The following is a 15,475-nucleotide window of genomic DNA, read 5'->3' as shown; positions in this document are numbered from 1 at the left end:
GAGTGCTCCCCCTCTGGCCCAGACATGCTAAACCTCCTAATGAGCCTTTGGAACTGTTTTTTGTCTTATAAACTCTTGCCACGAGTGGCTTTAACGAACCCCTAAGCTGGCAGGCAGCAGGGATGAGTCGGGGATAGGAGAAAAGGATGAGCCCTTCTATTCAGTTTATCTACCCCAGACTAGAACAAGCTGCTATGGGCTTTATCTGTGGTTTTTAGAGATAGCGCTACCATTAATTCCCATAAAGGTTCTTTGGAGACTGTATTGCTTGAATGGTCTTGTTCCTCCAGACTGGTGTTAAAGCACATTCCCACTGAGGCTGTGGGGGTACGGTGTGCGTACAATGCCATCTCTTCTCCGTGGAGTGCTCCATTCAGCACCTTTCACAAGAATTATGTTAATTAATGTAACATTTGTTAAGTGATTTCTGTAGCAGTGTTCACAAGCGAGCGGGTGGATGCTTGTTCCTCTGGGTGGGTGGAAGTAGGAACAGAGCAGCCTTGTTGCCTACATGGATGTCTCCATTCTTCTTCCTGCACAAAAGAGCAAATACACTTGTGGCTTGGGACGGAGTGGTACAGGCCCTCCTTCAGCTCAGGAAGAGATGAACCTTTGTCTTTCTACCATGAGATGCTGCTTCTGGTGTATGGCTGTTCTCTCACAGATGAAACTCCAGGCAGAGACCCTGCCACTTGTCCCAAGAGCTGCCAAGAAGTCCTTTGGTTAGAAATGCCCCTGGACGAGCATCCCTGCATTCTGCCTCAGGTCCCAGTTCTTCCTGCTGGTGCCAGTGGAGGGTTCCTCTTTCCCATTCAGAATGGCCCTGGGCTCCCTCTGGGCACTGCAGGAGCTGGTGTGGATCCCAGAGCTGTGTCCAACAGACGCACTTCCCCTTTCGGCCATCAACGAAGTGACCTTGCCTCTGCCAAGCGAGGTGTATCTCTGCTTCAAGCCAGTTTTGCAGCAGGATCGGGGGAGCTTTTCATAGCACATGCGGCCTTAGATTTGTGGAGATAGGTAGAATCTCATACATGGAGTTCTGCTTAAAAGGCATCACGACCTTTTCTAGGTACTTTCAGAAGGGTTTCTTTTGAGGGTTTCTTGGTTTCTACTTTAAAACTCCCTCAGAGGGAGTACAATGAGGCTGAAACCAGTAATTTAGAGAGGGGAGTGTCAGCAAGAGTCAAAAGTGACAGAGTGGATTTTGATTCCTTTTCCTTTTGAAGCTGCTTCCCCTTTGATTATATCCCTCACATTATAATGTGTAGATCTGGAAAGGTGATTATTTTTCAACATCTCTCAAAGTAAGCAGCTTGTCAAGCAAATCTCACCACCTTTATAAATGGGTGCATATATATTGGAATAAACATCCTGGGGTATGTATAGCACCATCTCTTGACAGCTGAGTATAATTAGAGCTATTGGACATTGTATCATGAGCTCTGTCATGGTCTGATGAAGTGAAGTCTGAGCAGGAAGGAATAAAGATGTTCCTGGAGCAAAGAAGTAACATGCCAGTGTGTACAGGGGGGTCAGGGTCTTTCCTAGATGTCCTGTCTGTCCTGTCAAGTGACAGAGACACAACGGTGAAGTCCTGATGCCCAGTTTGCTCTCTGCGTGGTTGTGGAGGTGAAAGAGGTTCTTTTTTGTCATTCTCATGAGACGGCAGAAGCTGACACAGTAGCTCTTGGTATTGCGATAGACTTTGTTAGCTGCAGGAAAAAAAGTCAGACGTGCATTGTGCAGTTGCTTCAAAGCTGGTGCAGAAGAAAGGAAACATCGACAAGACCCTTGTACAAAACACACAGCCAGCAGTTCTTCAGATACAGAGTGTTTAGGGGAATATTTAAAACAAATGTTTAAAACGACACAAAGACAAGCCAGTGGGGAAGCAAGGTTTGCCCTCCACTTTGTCAAATACAGAGGAGGAAAGCTAAGCAACTGCGAGCGATGCTTTAGTGAAGATCCGAGCATGTTCCTAATCCCCGATGCATTTCATGTATTTAAAGGCCTTACTTGCTAAAAACATAAAAGGCTCTGTCAATTCAAGCAATATTTTTCACTTCGATTAATCATCCCAGAAAATTGTAACTTTATTGTCTTTGTCTCTGTTTAGTTTGAGCAAATCCAACTTTTCTCATTGTCTCTCTGCAGATTATGAAAGGCTTTGTGGATTATATCATCAAATTAAATCGAGCCTGTTAGTGTTACTCTCAGAATATCACAGTAATGGGCTGTGCCTCAGGCAGCATTGCCTTTCCTTGTCTTTTTAAAATGCTTTGCCTACGTCTGTGTTGCTCTGAGCTGGTGTGTCTCTCCTTGCTAATAGGAAAGTGTATAAAAATCACATAATCATTAATATTGAAGAATCATTAAGGCTGATAAAAGCAGCTCTAACTGCAGTGATGTTGTTTTTCATGGTCACTGCCTTTGGAAAACATGCCATACAAACATCAGCTCAGTTGTTTTTTAGAACCCACCAGTTGATCTAGTGGCTGTTTGACTCCATCTATTGTACTCTCAGAGATAGCTCCAGTTAGATGATCATTTTGCAAGCCTGCAGGAATAAATGGATTTCTAGAGGCTGTCTCTGCTGCCTTCGTCCCTTTTCCACAGCCTCTGTTTTTGATGCAGACAGCATCCAAAAGCCAGCAATCTGTAGTTGAGCAGTAAAGTCTTGGTTGGGTTTTTATTAAAGCAATGATGTGCTGACTGGCTGAAAAGTGTCAAAACTGCAATCTTGTAACATCAACAAAATAAGGCAGGATGCCTTTCTTACGGGAGCGGAATGCTGAAAGCATAAATGAGCCCTGCATGAAATTGGTGGATCTGAGCACTTCTCCTCTGGGAAAAGGGCATGATGTACATCAGACAGGATCACTTTTTTTCCTTAATAAGAAAAGACCAAAGTCTTAAGGTTCATGACACATGGCTCACCTTTGCCTTCCTCTCCCCTCCACAGTAGTTCCTCGACAGTGCATCCAGCTGGGTTTTCCTCTCTTAAGCAGAACTAGAATTGAAGTAACACTGAAGGTATTATAAAAGAGCCAAGCCAATCTGAGCATGCAGTCAAAGGCTGGGTAAGCCGGGGGCATTTGGGGTAGTATTTTGAAGTCTGTTAGTGAGAAAAAGGAACTGACCTGAGCCAAATAGAAATAACCTCTCGGGAAAGCCCCTGGGCATAAGCAGTGTGTGTGTCTTTGTGGTTACACTGGAAAGGGAGATGATAGGGACAGAGCCGGTACAAGCAGTTTCTCCTGCAGAAATGAAACCTGAACCTCATCCAAGCGTCGTTGCTGCCAGAGACTCCAAGAGGTCTGGCTGTCAGGGGGTGGGTAGGAATGTGGCTGCAACTGAGCAGCGCGTGTGTGTGGGCCTGCACGTGCAGCTTGCTGACGGCGATACGGAGGCAGCTTCACGCCTATGGCCTGGTGCGTTACATCCGCAGAGAGATGAGTGATGATGATTCCAAACTGGCATCCTCCACGTGAGGATTTGTCTTTGCTGTGTTACCCAGGAAAGTGATGGGCTTTGTAATTAAAGCACAAAAGGTTTTGAGTCACAATGAGCTTCATACCCTCTGCTTTCCCATGCTAGGAATAATTTTAGGGAACCCTACCAGAAATAAAACTCTAGCACTGAGATGTTCCAAACCCAGGCTTGTTATCACCTCTAGTTTCATTTAATCTCAACTGCTACAAGATTGTCTGTCTACACACTCTGCGTAGTTTTCTTGGCATAGCATGCCACGTCGTTCTCTCTCACTGGAAGCTCTTCTATAGTCCATTTGCGTAAGACAACGCTTGGCATGCAATTTTTTTACATGGATGACGTGGTTGGTCCAAGTACTTGGTTGGCATTTGCTTTGTCTATATGTGTCCCATTGCCATCTGCTGGAGAATGGTGAGCATGCTCACAGGGACTGTTCTGTTAGCCGAAGGAAGGGAACTGTCCCCAAAGTCACTCACTCTCCATTCAAGATTCATCAAGATTAGTTTCTGGTCTCTCTGCTGCCAGATGAAGCTGTGTTTTGTATATGGTAGTGGGAAATCCTTGGTCATGGCGTGGTGCAAAAATACTTTGTGCCCCAGCTAACACAGAGTGCACCAGGGCCGAATGATCAATGTCCTGTCTTGGATGCTCTTGCACAACAAAAATAAAATTCTCTCACTTAGAAGAGTGTTATGCTTGTAACTGGGTTAGAAAGAGGCTGAATTTAGGTTTACAGCTGAACAAAAATTAGGGGTGGAATTGCCTGACCACTTTGGCCAAGACAAGACTGGAAAAGAAGGGCAAGGCTTGCAGTCATGACTGGTGGATTAAACTGTGGACTTTGAGCTGTTCCTTGGGGGTATTCTTTCAGAAGTGTCAGGCCTTTGAAAATTGGGCCTCTCCAAAGAAGCCCATTTTGTGTAGCAGAGCTCAGTCCTGTTAGAAGATCTCGGCCTAGACCATGGCCAGTCTGGATCCCATCCAGACATTCCCAGTATTGGGAATGGAAGCTGCTGCCTATCCCAGCCCCATGCTGGTTGATTTAGAGCTAAAGATGACTGCATCAATGGGGCTTCATCACGCTGTTCTGTTTGCAATGCAGGAGGCCTTCGAGGAGCTACGGTGGTAGATGCCTTAGATACTCTGTACATCATGGAACTTGAGGAGGAATTCCAAGAAGCAAAGAAGTGGGTGGAGAAGAGCTTTGACTTGAATGTGGTGAGTCAGTTACTGGGAATGCCTGTCTGTGTCACAGAAGTGCTATGTGTTTGGCCAGTTCTGATCACAGTCTTCTCTAAGAATCATTTGGGAAGGGAAACTATGAAGTCTGTGGGGGAAGAAACAACTCAACTCTGATTTGGGGGTTTTTTTGAGGCCAAAGGGACTATAGTGATGATTCACCCCATTTTCTGCCTATACACGGCACAGGGTTCCAGCCAGGGTCCACCAGATCAGACTCACAGTGTCTGGCTGAAAATGAGATTCAGTGTTTAATGTTTTTTGTGTTTTGGTCTGGGTTATAAAAACAGATGTAATTATTAGATATTCTAAGGAAGTTTTGTTCATCAAAGAACAAGTTCTGTTTCATTTCAGTTAAATGCCTGCCTGTGGTAAGGCAAGTTTTCTTTTTACACGCTATAGATTAAGATTGAAAACTCTGATCTCCTTGACTGGGCCCTTTGTTGGTATGTCATTGCTGGGACTCGTGCAGTGGGAGGGAGCGTGGCACCTTGGCAGCAAAGTGGGAGCACATAGCCTAGATTTGGAAGGAAGGGCACGATCTCTAAAAATCACCAGAGATGCTCACTGTCTGTGGCCCCTGAAGCTTTCCTAGCCACTTCTTAGAGCTAGTATTAGACGTGCTGGGACTCTGGGTACAACACATGCCTTGCAGCGCTATCAAATCAAGGATGCCATCCTTTATCTCACTTTGTGGCTGGGGCCGCTTGCCATAGCTCTGATTATTGGTCTCCAAGCCGGCTCTTGTGTTTCTCATGGGAGAGCTGATGGGATCACATCAGTGGCGTACGGAGAATGTTAAAACCAGAGTGCAGTTCAGACTTTTATTTTTTTAATGCCAGCCTAGTTGTCTGTTGTGAAAAATGGTTCTCCCCCTGGGAACAATGCATGCAGCTGCCTTTATAGAAAAGCATCATTTGGGAGGGCACGACTGGCATTCATATATTCATAAAAGGAAGACCACATCTGATAAATTTGGTGAATGCTCTCAGTGCGTTACTGAATCGATAAACAAGGGACAAAATCAACTGGGAGATAATTTATCTGGATTTCATAAAAGCTTTTAATCTTGGCCTGCAGAATAGATTGATCTGCAAAGACAAGAATGAATGCTGTGGATTGATCGGTGGAGTCAGAAAGCACAGCAGAGGGAGAGAAGGAGGGAAATTAATTAAAAATTGGCTCTGTACAAGGAACTCTGGTAGTCCAGAAAAGTGAGGCAGGGACTCCAAGGCCCACAAGCTCTGTTTGAAACTGGGTGCCATGATCTGTCTCATGCAATTTCAGTCACAGCTCAAGAAAGCACTTGCTCTGATTTGTAACCTGCAGGTAACTTGCTAGTGCAGAGGTTCAAGTGCCCCTTTGCTTTGCCCTCCTCACTGAAAGCACTGTGTTGGTGGAAGATCTTTCTGGGTTTTGGCTTTATGCATTTGCGTGAGGGTAGGAATCGTTTATCATGCAGATTTAACAGCCAGGAGCATGTATTTTTTAAAGGCACATTTTGAATGCAATCGTTTTGACATTTGCTGATCATCAGCTGAGTAGATAGAGCAAAACTTGTTCCAGGTGAGTGGGTTCTTGAGCGTTTCAATGAACCCTGTCCATCTGTGTCTGCTGTCTGTGGTGGTGGGGCACATGGACATCACGTAGTTTGCCTCTCCATAAGCCTGTCCATGACAGGCACCGTACAGGCTGTGGTCCTCTCTGAGCCTGCAGACTGGGGTGAGTCCTTGAATGACAGAAAATATCTACCTAATGCAGGAAGTGCATTACATCTATCTAATGCAGTGCCCCCTTCACAAGAAAATGGATAAAGTAATTTTTCCGTGTGGCTGTCCAATTTTCTGTTTAAATAAAATATTTCAAGGGGCAAACTTTCCCCTAAACTAACTCACAGCTTTTTGCAAGGCATGACCCAAGACAGGGTTGGATGGATGGACAATACATCTGCCCTAACTGATTTACATATTGTCAGCTGGTGATAAATGGGTAGTTTGGGTGTTTCTCTTCCCTTCAGAATCCACCTGTCACTGTAGAGCAAATAAAGTGCTGTGAGATCTTAGACAAAAAGCTGTGTTACACTGTGGGTGAGGACTGGGAGACTTAAGTACCTGCCTACAATCTGTTCCCCTTAGCTGCCATTTGTGCGTGCAGACTTTGCAAGTCAAGTATATCATTATGTATTTTCAGAACGGAGAAGCATCCTTGTTTGAGGTGAACATCCGCTATATTGGAGGACTGTTGGCCGCATACTACTTAACTGGAGAAGAGGTTTGTTTTGGCAGCTCTGCATGTCTCACACAGTCACCAATAATGAACTGAAAGGGTTCTCCAGCAGCTTTTCTCTGAGCATCAGATAATCCCTCCATAACAACAGGCTAAACCTATCGTTTTTATGAATATCGAAATGCCACTAATGTTCTTTTAATTAAGTCTCGCATAATTACCTTGCACACACCGTGCATGCCTCATTTGCAAAGATCTTTTCTCCTGTGGGCAATTCTAGCAAGACATGTTTTCGGTTGGACACATTGCTCCCTAGTGAAATGCCATTTGCAGTGATCTTTGTCTTTGTACTTGTTCCTTTGTATTCTAAACATAGGCAATATTTCATCAAACATCATTCCAGATTCTGCCTCGGACTAAGGAGGGCAGCTGATTAGTGGCAAGTGCTCCAAACTCTAACGGACAGTCTTTCTGTAGCAGTAGTTTCTAAGATAAAGTGCCCTGGGGTACAGGGAAGGAGGGTGGCAGACTGCCAGGGCAGGGTGCCTGTATGCTGCCAACTCGTGACAAAGTGATACAGCTCCACAAAATGTCCCCTTGCCCAGCACGTGTGGGTTAGGCGTCGCAGCCCCTCCTGTAGCATGGTGGAGCAGTCGTTCAGTCCTGGCTAAAGCAGGAGGCTCTCGCTTCCACTTTCCTTCTTTCCCTGCAGCCCAGCAGAGGCCAGGGCTTAATGCCATAATCTGTTTTATAATGTGACTGGACTGGAATTTTACAGCTGGCTGTAGAGAGATGAAGAGATTATTCCTTTGCCCTGGAAGTCTTAGGCAAGCAGAAACTCTGATTCAAGGAGGAGTTTTGTGAGTGAAGGAACTGGAAGAGTGGCTCTTAAATGAGAGCATAGCTTTCGTGCCATACACTGACCATGGCTGGGTGCTGTCCACCATAATAGGATGGGATGGCTCATCACTGCCTGGTGGCACCATTGATCCGTAGAGTCATAGGAGCAGCTCTGTTACTTTAGTTGCATTTTAAATGAGTTCCAGGAATAACTTCTCTCTGTGATTTCCCCCCAGGGAAAACTCTCAAAGACTCAGTGCCCCAACTCGGGGCCTGTCTTAGTCACAACTTCAACAGGCTTCAGATCAACAGAGCAAAAAGAAACCACATTAAACCATAAAACTCCAGCAGTGACCTCTTGAAGTGCAGTCAGCAGCAATGCTCAGCAGCCAGGGCAGCGCCTGTCACGTTACCCAGTCAGTGTCAACAGGCTGAAAGGCAAAAATCAAGTCCCTGTCTCTTGCTTTCCCTTCTGAACCAACCCCCTATCTCCTTGTGTGGGTATCAAAGGTCTGCAAGCCCAGAGGAGAGCTCAGGTTTCCTCAGTGCTAAATTTTTAGAGCAATAAATTCCTGCTTTCTGAGAACTACTATGACATCTTGGGCTGGTATAGGGGGGCTAGAGGTAAAAGGCTTGTGCTTTATCTCCTAAGTCACTTACAGGCTTCCCTTGATCAGGACTAATCTCTGGAGCAAAGATTAGTGCTTGTGTCAGTTTGTCCCAAAGTAATTGTGTATGGTGGCTTTGTGCTGCAAGCCACCATAAGCTATAATTTGATTTGAAAGCCCCAAACTGAGGCATTACAAATGGAAAAGGAGCAGTTTAGCCATGAATCTATGAATCCTTCCTGGAAAAGAGTTGCAAGTAAAAGATTGTTCGTTGGAAATCATGTTTTGCAACAGGAGATGACACAAGCTACGCAAACCCATGTTGTAAATCTAACAATGCTTCACCCCAGGAAGATTTCTTTTGATTTTAATTCAGTCATTTTACCTCCTTGTGTCCTCTGCCACCCTGGGAAAAGGGAAGGATTTGTACCCAAAGAGTACTTTATGGGTCAGTTCCAATCACAGAAATTTGCTGTTGGGGTGTTCTGAGCTCTGCAGCTCTGGCTGCTCTCATCCCAGCTGAGGGTTTTGCAGGGGATGTGGGACTGGTTTAGTGTGGGTTTTTAGAGGACATTTGGATAGATACCAGCATGACTTTTGGTTCAGATGTATTGTGCAGTGGAACTAGGGCAGCAGCATACCTGAAATGGTAGATTCTTACAGTGCAGCACTTTTAGTTTTTTATAACGGTATGTTTGGAAATGGGGATTTGCAAGAAACCAGTGTGATGAGGATTCACAAGCAGTCCATCATATATTTATCCTCTCTTCTTCTTTTAACAGGTGTTCAAGAGTAAAGCTCTGGAACTTGGAGAGAAACTTTTGCCAGCTTTTAACACCCCCACTGGTATCCCACGTGGCGTCATAAATCTGGGCAGGCAAGACACACGTCCTTACAAGCATGTCATTTTATTACTGAATGTTTGTAAAAGACCAGGATTCAAGCAGGAACAGCAGCAGTTCCTCAGAGGTGCCCCCCTCTAGTGCAGATTCTTCGAGGTCATTTGTTTTGCCAACTCAAAACCAAGAGGTGCCTTGGCAGAGATTGCAGGTGACTCAAGTTAAACCCAGCTGTGTTTTATTAATTTTGGGCTATCCGCAGTTTCTTCCTCTACCTCTTGGCAGGGCTCCCTGCTGCAATAGCATTTTCCTCACTCTCATTTTCTTTGAAAGGTTATTTGTAGTCTGCACGTAGCATGCGGTGTTCTCTGTATTTTTGCAGTGTGCCCAACTAGGTGCGTGTGAATTTATACAGGTTCCATGTTTGGAAAAATTGGGAAAGGAACTGGATGGGACTGACTGACAGCTTTGCTGCTGGAAAGGGGGGAGTATACAGATGCTCTAGTTGTCTCCTTTCTGGCAGCACTCAGCCAGGTGTGTGTCCTTCACTTAGAGCCACAACATTTCTTGTCAGGCAGGTGGTGTTCTCGTGCTGGAGGGGAGCTTTGAGGCAGCTGGGTTAAATACTCTGCTGAAGGTCTCTCAGCAAACAGAGGCAAACCTGGAGACTGGGCTCCCAGTCTCTGATTCTTGCTAGTAGAAAGTGTTCTCTGCCAAGAAGGGCTCATTGGCTTATTTTGATGCCTACAAACAAATCCCGCAGGGTAAAACCTGCATGCCGGCTGAAATAGAGACAGCAGGAAATGTGGGTTAAGAAAAGCCTTTTCTCCTCACCTCTTGCAAAACTCAAAGCAGCAGCCATGAAATTCATTATTCATCTCTTAGCCCAAATCTCCTGTTTGGTTCATGTATCTGTGAAGTGCAAGACTTTCAAATGTTTGGCTCACGCTGATCCATTGCTCAAATATCACTGTCACTGTTCAGTTGGCTTATCTGCATGTGATTCCAGTGAAAATTTGAGCCACCACCATGTCTTTAATTGTCTCTTCTTACAGAAGAGACATCTGCTTCCTCTGTGGCTGATAAAGATTCAGCATAGACTAACCTTTCACAGAAATGCCAAACCCTCCCCTGCCCTTTGTGAAGACAATTGAAACAGACTCTGTCTGCCTAGACATTCCCGAAATGTTTTGCTGGTGACCTTGACTAAGAGCACAGAAAATCAAAATAACACTGAGCCCACAATCCAGAGCCCATATTATTGGCTTGAGCTCTGGCTTCAGGGCCATGAAACTGCTGTGAGGGCTCAGAGAATCAATTGATTTAGAAGCAAGGATGAAGCAAGCTAAATCTGTAGTCTGGCTACCACAGGAACATGATGAACAGCCAACGGCTGTGAACCCAAAGGGGAAGGGAGTTACTCTATGTGAGATCGTGTGTGGAAGTGGAAGCAGGGGAGAGTGAGGTGATGCTGTGAGAGTGCGCTGACCCAAATATCAGGGCCAAACCAATGCCCAGAAGAGTTTTGCAAGAAGAAATTCTCTCCAGTTCTACTTCATCATCTCAAATGGAGGAGAGTCTTGCAGCATGTGTAGGCTTTTGGTGGTGGTAGCTTGGGGGGATGGGTTAAGAATGATATTCAGAAATTTGAAACGAACAAAAGCTGGCATTAAGTCAATTCTGTGTGTACATTTTTGAGGACCCAAGTACAAAGACACCCAATCCCCCCAGCTCTTCTCATAGCCAGCTGGCTTTATCTCTTCCTATCACCTCACACCACCTTTTCCTCTTGTGTCCCCTCTCTGCTGATGTGCTTCCCTGTGGCCTTCTGTTTTCACACAGGCACTGTATCATATCTCACACAGGCTTGTTTTCCATCCTGCTGGTCCAACTGCTACGTTGTCTGCCAGGTCCTAGAGTACATTGTCTTCTCAAGCTGCTGCTCTGTGCTCTCTGCCTGTGCGTTGCGCTGCGCTTTCTCTCCCCATGTCTCCTGTTCAAAGTCCCTGGCCTCTGATCTCCTTCACATCTCCCCTAAACCTTCTGCACCTCCAGATTTTTTGTCATCATCCCCTCCCGTTCTCTCTCTTGACTTGGCAGTGTTTTGCTGCTTTGGATCTCCATGAGGGAAGGAGATGACGCAGACATTTTCAGTCCATGCTTGCACTGGACAGTGTTTAAGGAAGACCCACTTATCTAGGGGATAAAGAGAGCTCTGGGCATTTCCTTTTGTCTTGAAGACCAAGGTCCTTTAAACTATAGTTTCCTCTGAGATGTTATAAAGCAGCTGTGAAGATGCAGTTTGTCCAGTCCGTAGTGCTGAAAAATTGTTTTCCTGCAGTGGGTCATTTCAGGCTGCTCTTTAACCCAGGGACACATTGCAGACATACTTTGTTTCCTCCAGAGCAGCTCTCCTTGAGCGTTACTGTGATTTGTAACCCAGGGCTCGGGTCCTCAGCAGCGTGGTCCTTGCAGGCAACGCCTGGCTGCGTGTTTGGGACAGAAGTTCCCAGAGGAGGGTTGTGTTGGCTGCTGTGACCCCACATAGCGGCTGTCACAACAAACGCGGCCCCATTTGGCTGCTTCCAAGCTCTGCTCATTTGAACTAGCTCAGAAGGCAGTTTCTGTTTGTGAGATCGTATTTGTTACAAGGTCCCTTCAGTGCAGTAAATAAAGAAAAAGTAATTGACTCTTTATAGATATGAGAACACCCTGGGATTGTTTAGCACACCTGTCCCAGGGCCAGCTGCTGCCAGGTTCAGCAGATATGTCCAATGCAATATTAAAACCAACATCAACCTGGTCAGACTGGAGGACCTTTCTGCCTGCGCAGGGAGATTTCTGCCATAAACACTCAATGTCGTTGAGGTACCTATTTTTTTTTGGCTGCACACAGTCTTTTCAAATGAAGAGCTGGTGATACAGCCTCCTGACAGTTTACAGGGAAGGCTGACGGTTGGCAGTGACTGAGCAATTTGAAACAGCGTGAACATATTGCTTATCTAATGGCTCTTTTTGTCTGGAGGCGAAACAAACAGCTCTGGACCTGAAATGGGTTTCCGTACATCACATGGAGGGGAAGCTTCCCCCTCCCCAAAAAAAAGATCATTAGTTTTAGCCTCCTGTAAACAACAGGAACCTTTTTCTTCTGATAGCCAAGCTTTCAGGCGCCATCTAGTGTTACCCCCGCCCCCCCAACACAGGAAACCTGTTACCTCATCAGTATCAACTGCAAACAGCGCTCGCAGAGATGTGAAAATCAAAGCCGCGTCACTTCTGAGATGGCCTAGCCAAGCTTCCCTGGGCCCACACCTGCAGAGGCTAGTTTGGGACCAAGGCTTAAGGATATAGGGCATTTTCATGTTTGTGTAGGTTTCAGAGAGGCGCAGAGCTGGAATCTGTAGCAGTGGGATCCAAGAAGTGGTTGAATGTAAAAGCAAATCCAAGAGTGAGGCTGTTAGTGCTTGGAAGAGGCTCTGCCATCCCACATCCTCTGGTTAGTTTTCTTTGAGATTTAAGGGAGAAGTTATGCCCTCCTCATCCCCAGAATCGACTCCTTGCTTTCCTTCAGTGCTGATTTCTCTCTTTGCATGGATTTGGCAGGGTGAGGGGAGACAAACAGAAACTGAGGAGAGATCCCAGTACATCAAAAGTAGGGGCAGAGGCACTTTGTATAGCTTCTTCAGACAGTGTTTGCCAGCTTCTGTAGGTTTATGCTGGCCCTCCTGTTCTTGCAAGGCACAAGGTTCCCCATGGCTTTTCAGGTTTGCCCAATGACATCTTTCCTCTAGCGCTGATGTTGTTGTGTGCTTTATCCTCTGCAAGCGAGCATACGCTGGGAACGTCAGTGTCACGGACATACAAAGAGTGTGAGATCTTGTTGAAACAAGGTGCTTAGGGACAGTATGGATTCTCCATAAAGTAGCAGCCTTGTTGGACTTGTGGGACATTTGAGATGCGAGAGTTCAACCCAAGCCACTTAGAGACATGTTATATTCCAAAATGTCTTGTGTAGGGCAGGTTGTCAGTGTTCTTCCAAAGTTTCCTTTAAGCCGATCTGTTTGGGAAGGATTATTCTCCCACAAAACCTGCAGTTTCACAGTAGGTACAGTCTGTGTGTTTGCCCTGTCCTAAACAATCCATCCCACTAGAACTGTTCTGTTCCACGAAAGAGTCCTAAAAATCTGTGTATGTCCTTTACATGGCCCCTGTTGACATCAGGTGTGCACTGCATGCACGTAGCAAGGGCACGATCTGCACTGGGGTGGTGGGGGGACCTCAGGCTTTGGCTGTGTTTTCCTTGCAATGAAGGCTCCCTTTTCTCTCCTTGCAGCGGCATGAGTTGGAGTTGGGGTTGGGCATCTGCCGGAAGCAGCATCTTAGCAGAATTTGGTACCTTGCACTTAGAATTCCTGCACCTCTCGGAGCTCTCTGGCAACCCAGTGTTTGCAGAAAAGGCAAGTACTTCCCAACTTGGTGTTTAGTGAACTGGTCTCTTCGTACTCCTGGGGTCAGCGCTGGAGCAGAGCAGCACTGTGCTCTGCCTGCAGCATACAGCGTGGCAGCAAAGTGCTCCTTCTCACCAGTCCCAGTAGAACTCAACAGAGGAGGAACCTTCCAGAGTGCGACACGGGTTCAGAAACCTGCGCCTTGCAGGCTGCAGAGGTTCCCAGGCCTCAGAGCATCCTGTGCACCAGCTCGCTGAAAAGGTCACAGCGAGCTCCTCTTGGAGATCCCGTCACACCAATAGGCCTTGAAAGGCAGCTACCCCAGTGCTTTCATTGGCCATTTACATTTGCTGTAGCCCCTTCATCTGCCTCTCCATCACTTGCAGCCACTGGGGAGATGGGAATGTTTTTCCCAATGTCTCAGTCATGTGAAGTTGTAGCAAAAACTTAGTCAGACAAGGGCACAGCCAAAATTAAACCATCTGCTGGATGCAGACTGCAAAGATAATTGTTAATTCTGATATCCTAATAGTAGTGCCTTGTACTTGCAGACCTTTTTACTCTAAACAGGCATTAAATGTTATGCTCCAGCCAGCAAGATTTCTGCTGAGGTCTCTTATGTAGGAAAGCCCTGACAGTTGACATATTGGATTCCTTTTGTGTAACTTGTAACTGAAAATCTATTAATATTATACATTACCTTGAGCTTTTTTTTCCACAAGTGATCTTGTAGTGCATGCGAGAGCAACTTAATAAATATGCTGTTGGATACCAGCAGGTCATTAGCCTTCACTGCACGTCCCTGAGGAACCAGCTTTGAGGGAGACAAATTGTTCCAGTTAGAATCCAAACTGCCCCCATGAGCCCAAAAGAAATGGGGCCTGTCCAGAGTCCCACGGTGGGGTGAAAACAGACAGTGATTCTGGGATTGTCAAAAAGAAGCTCGAAATGGTACTTTTCCAGGATATTTGTGGTGCAGGTCTGTCAGTTGTGAAACAATAAGAGAATTTGCAGAAAAGACAGGAAGAAAGAGAAAGAAGCAGCTAGGAGAGCAAAATGGAGAATAGGATGGAGTGTATGGAAAGCAATAAGGGTGGGGTGAGCAAGAGGAATGTTGCAGAGGACTGAGCAGGAGAGAAAAGCAGAGGTTGAAGGGAAACTAGAAACCCAGGAAACTGTAGGGAAGATAAAGACAGACTGGTGATTTGAAATAGAGGAGACAAGCTAAAGATTCCTTAGGACAGTGATAATGACAGATTGCTCAGAGGAAGGGGGGAGCTGAGAAAAGACCGGCAAAGGGAACAGCAGCATGGAAAGAAAATGTGTGTGAAGGAGATGAAGGAGGAGGGAAGAGAGATGAGCACTGAAAACACAAGGGCAAGAAGATGCACTGTTAAAAACTAGAATTGCATCCATATTCCGGGTTCAAACTGTGGTATTTTGAGCCAGGGTCAAGTCTCTGTCCCCAGCCTAACAAGTTTCCCTCTTTTCCTGCTAAGCCCATAGAGGGATAAGGGTAGAACCTTGCTCACGGACTCTCCTGAGCTGAGCATGCCTGATGTGTGCCACAGAAAATGTATCACATTCGTCCTAACACCCTCTGAGAGAAAAATTGTAGGATGATGTGGGCTCAAACAGCCCATCCTGTGGGAAATTACTTCAGAGGAACAGATCAACTCATTAACTTGCAGCTTGGGACTTGTGTGATTTTAGCAAGAATAAAGTCCATCTGTGTCTTTTATTCAAACATGTCATTAATATGCCATGCTACTAAACTTCAGTA

General features: G+C 45.9%; 1 protein-coding gene across 1 annotated transcript in view; it reads left to right on the top strand.

Moving 5' to 3' along the window:
- Positions 1-15,475, top strand: part of MAN1C1 (mannosidase alpha class 1C member 1) — a gene marked incomplete at its 5' end in the record, with an annotated part of 64,084 nt that overhangs the window by 38,616 nt on the left and 9,993 nt on the right. The window contains 4 exons of the mRNA XM_082494231.1: positions 4,595-4,710; positions 6,922-7,002; positions 9,188-9,282; positions 13,578-13,701. Of these exons, the coding sequence (XP_082350357.1) occupies positions 4,595-4,710; positions 6,922-7,002; positions 9,188-9,282; positions 13,578-13,701 (416 nt within the window). The remainder of the gene's footprint in view (positions 1-4,594; positions 4,711-6,921; positions 7,003-9,187; positions 9,283-13,577; positions 13,702-15,475) is intronic.

This window comes from Vanellus vanellus (assembly GCF_965231255.1).
Source record: "Vanellus vanellus genome assembly, chromosome: 22".
In the NCBI taxonomy this organism is placed as follows: domain Eukaryota; kingdom Metazoa; phylum Chordata; class Aves; order Charadriiformes; family Charadriidae; genus Vanellus; species Vanellus vanellus.
The sequence above is the reverse complement of the archived record's forward strand: the minus strand, read 5'-3'. Positions and strand labels throughout refer to the sequence as shown.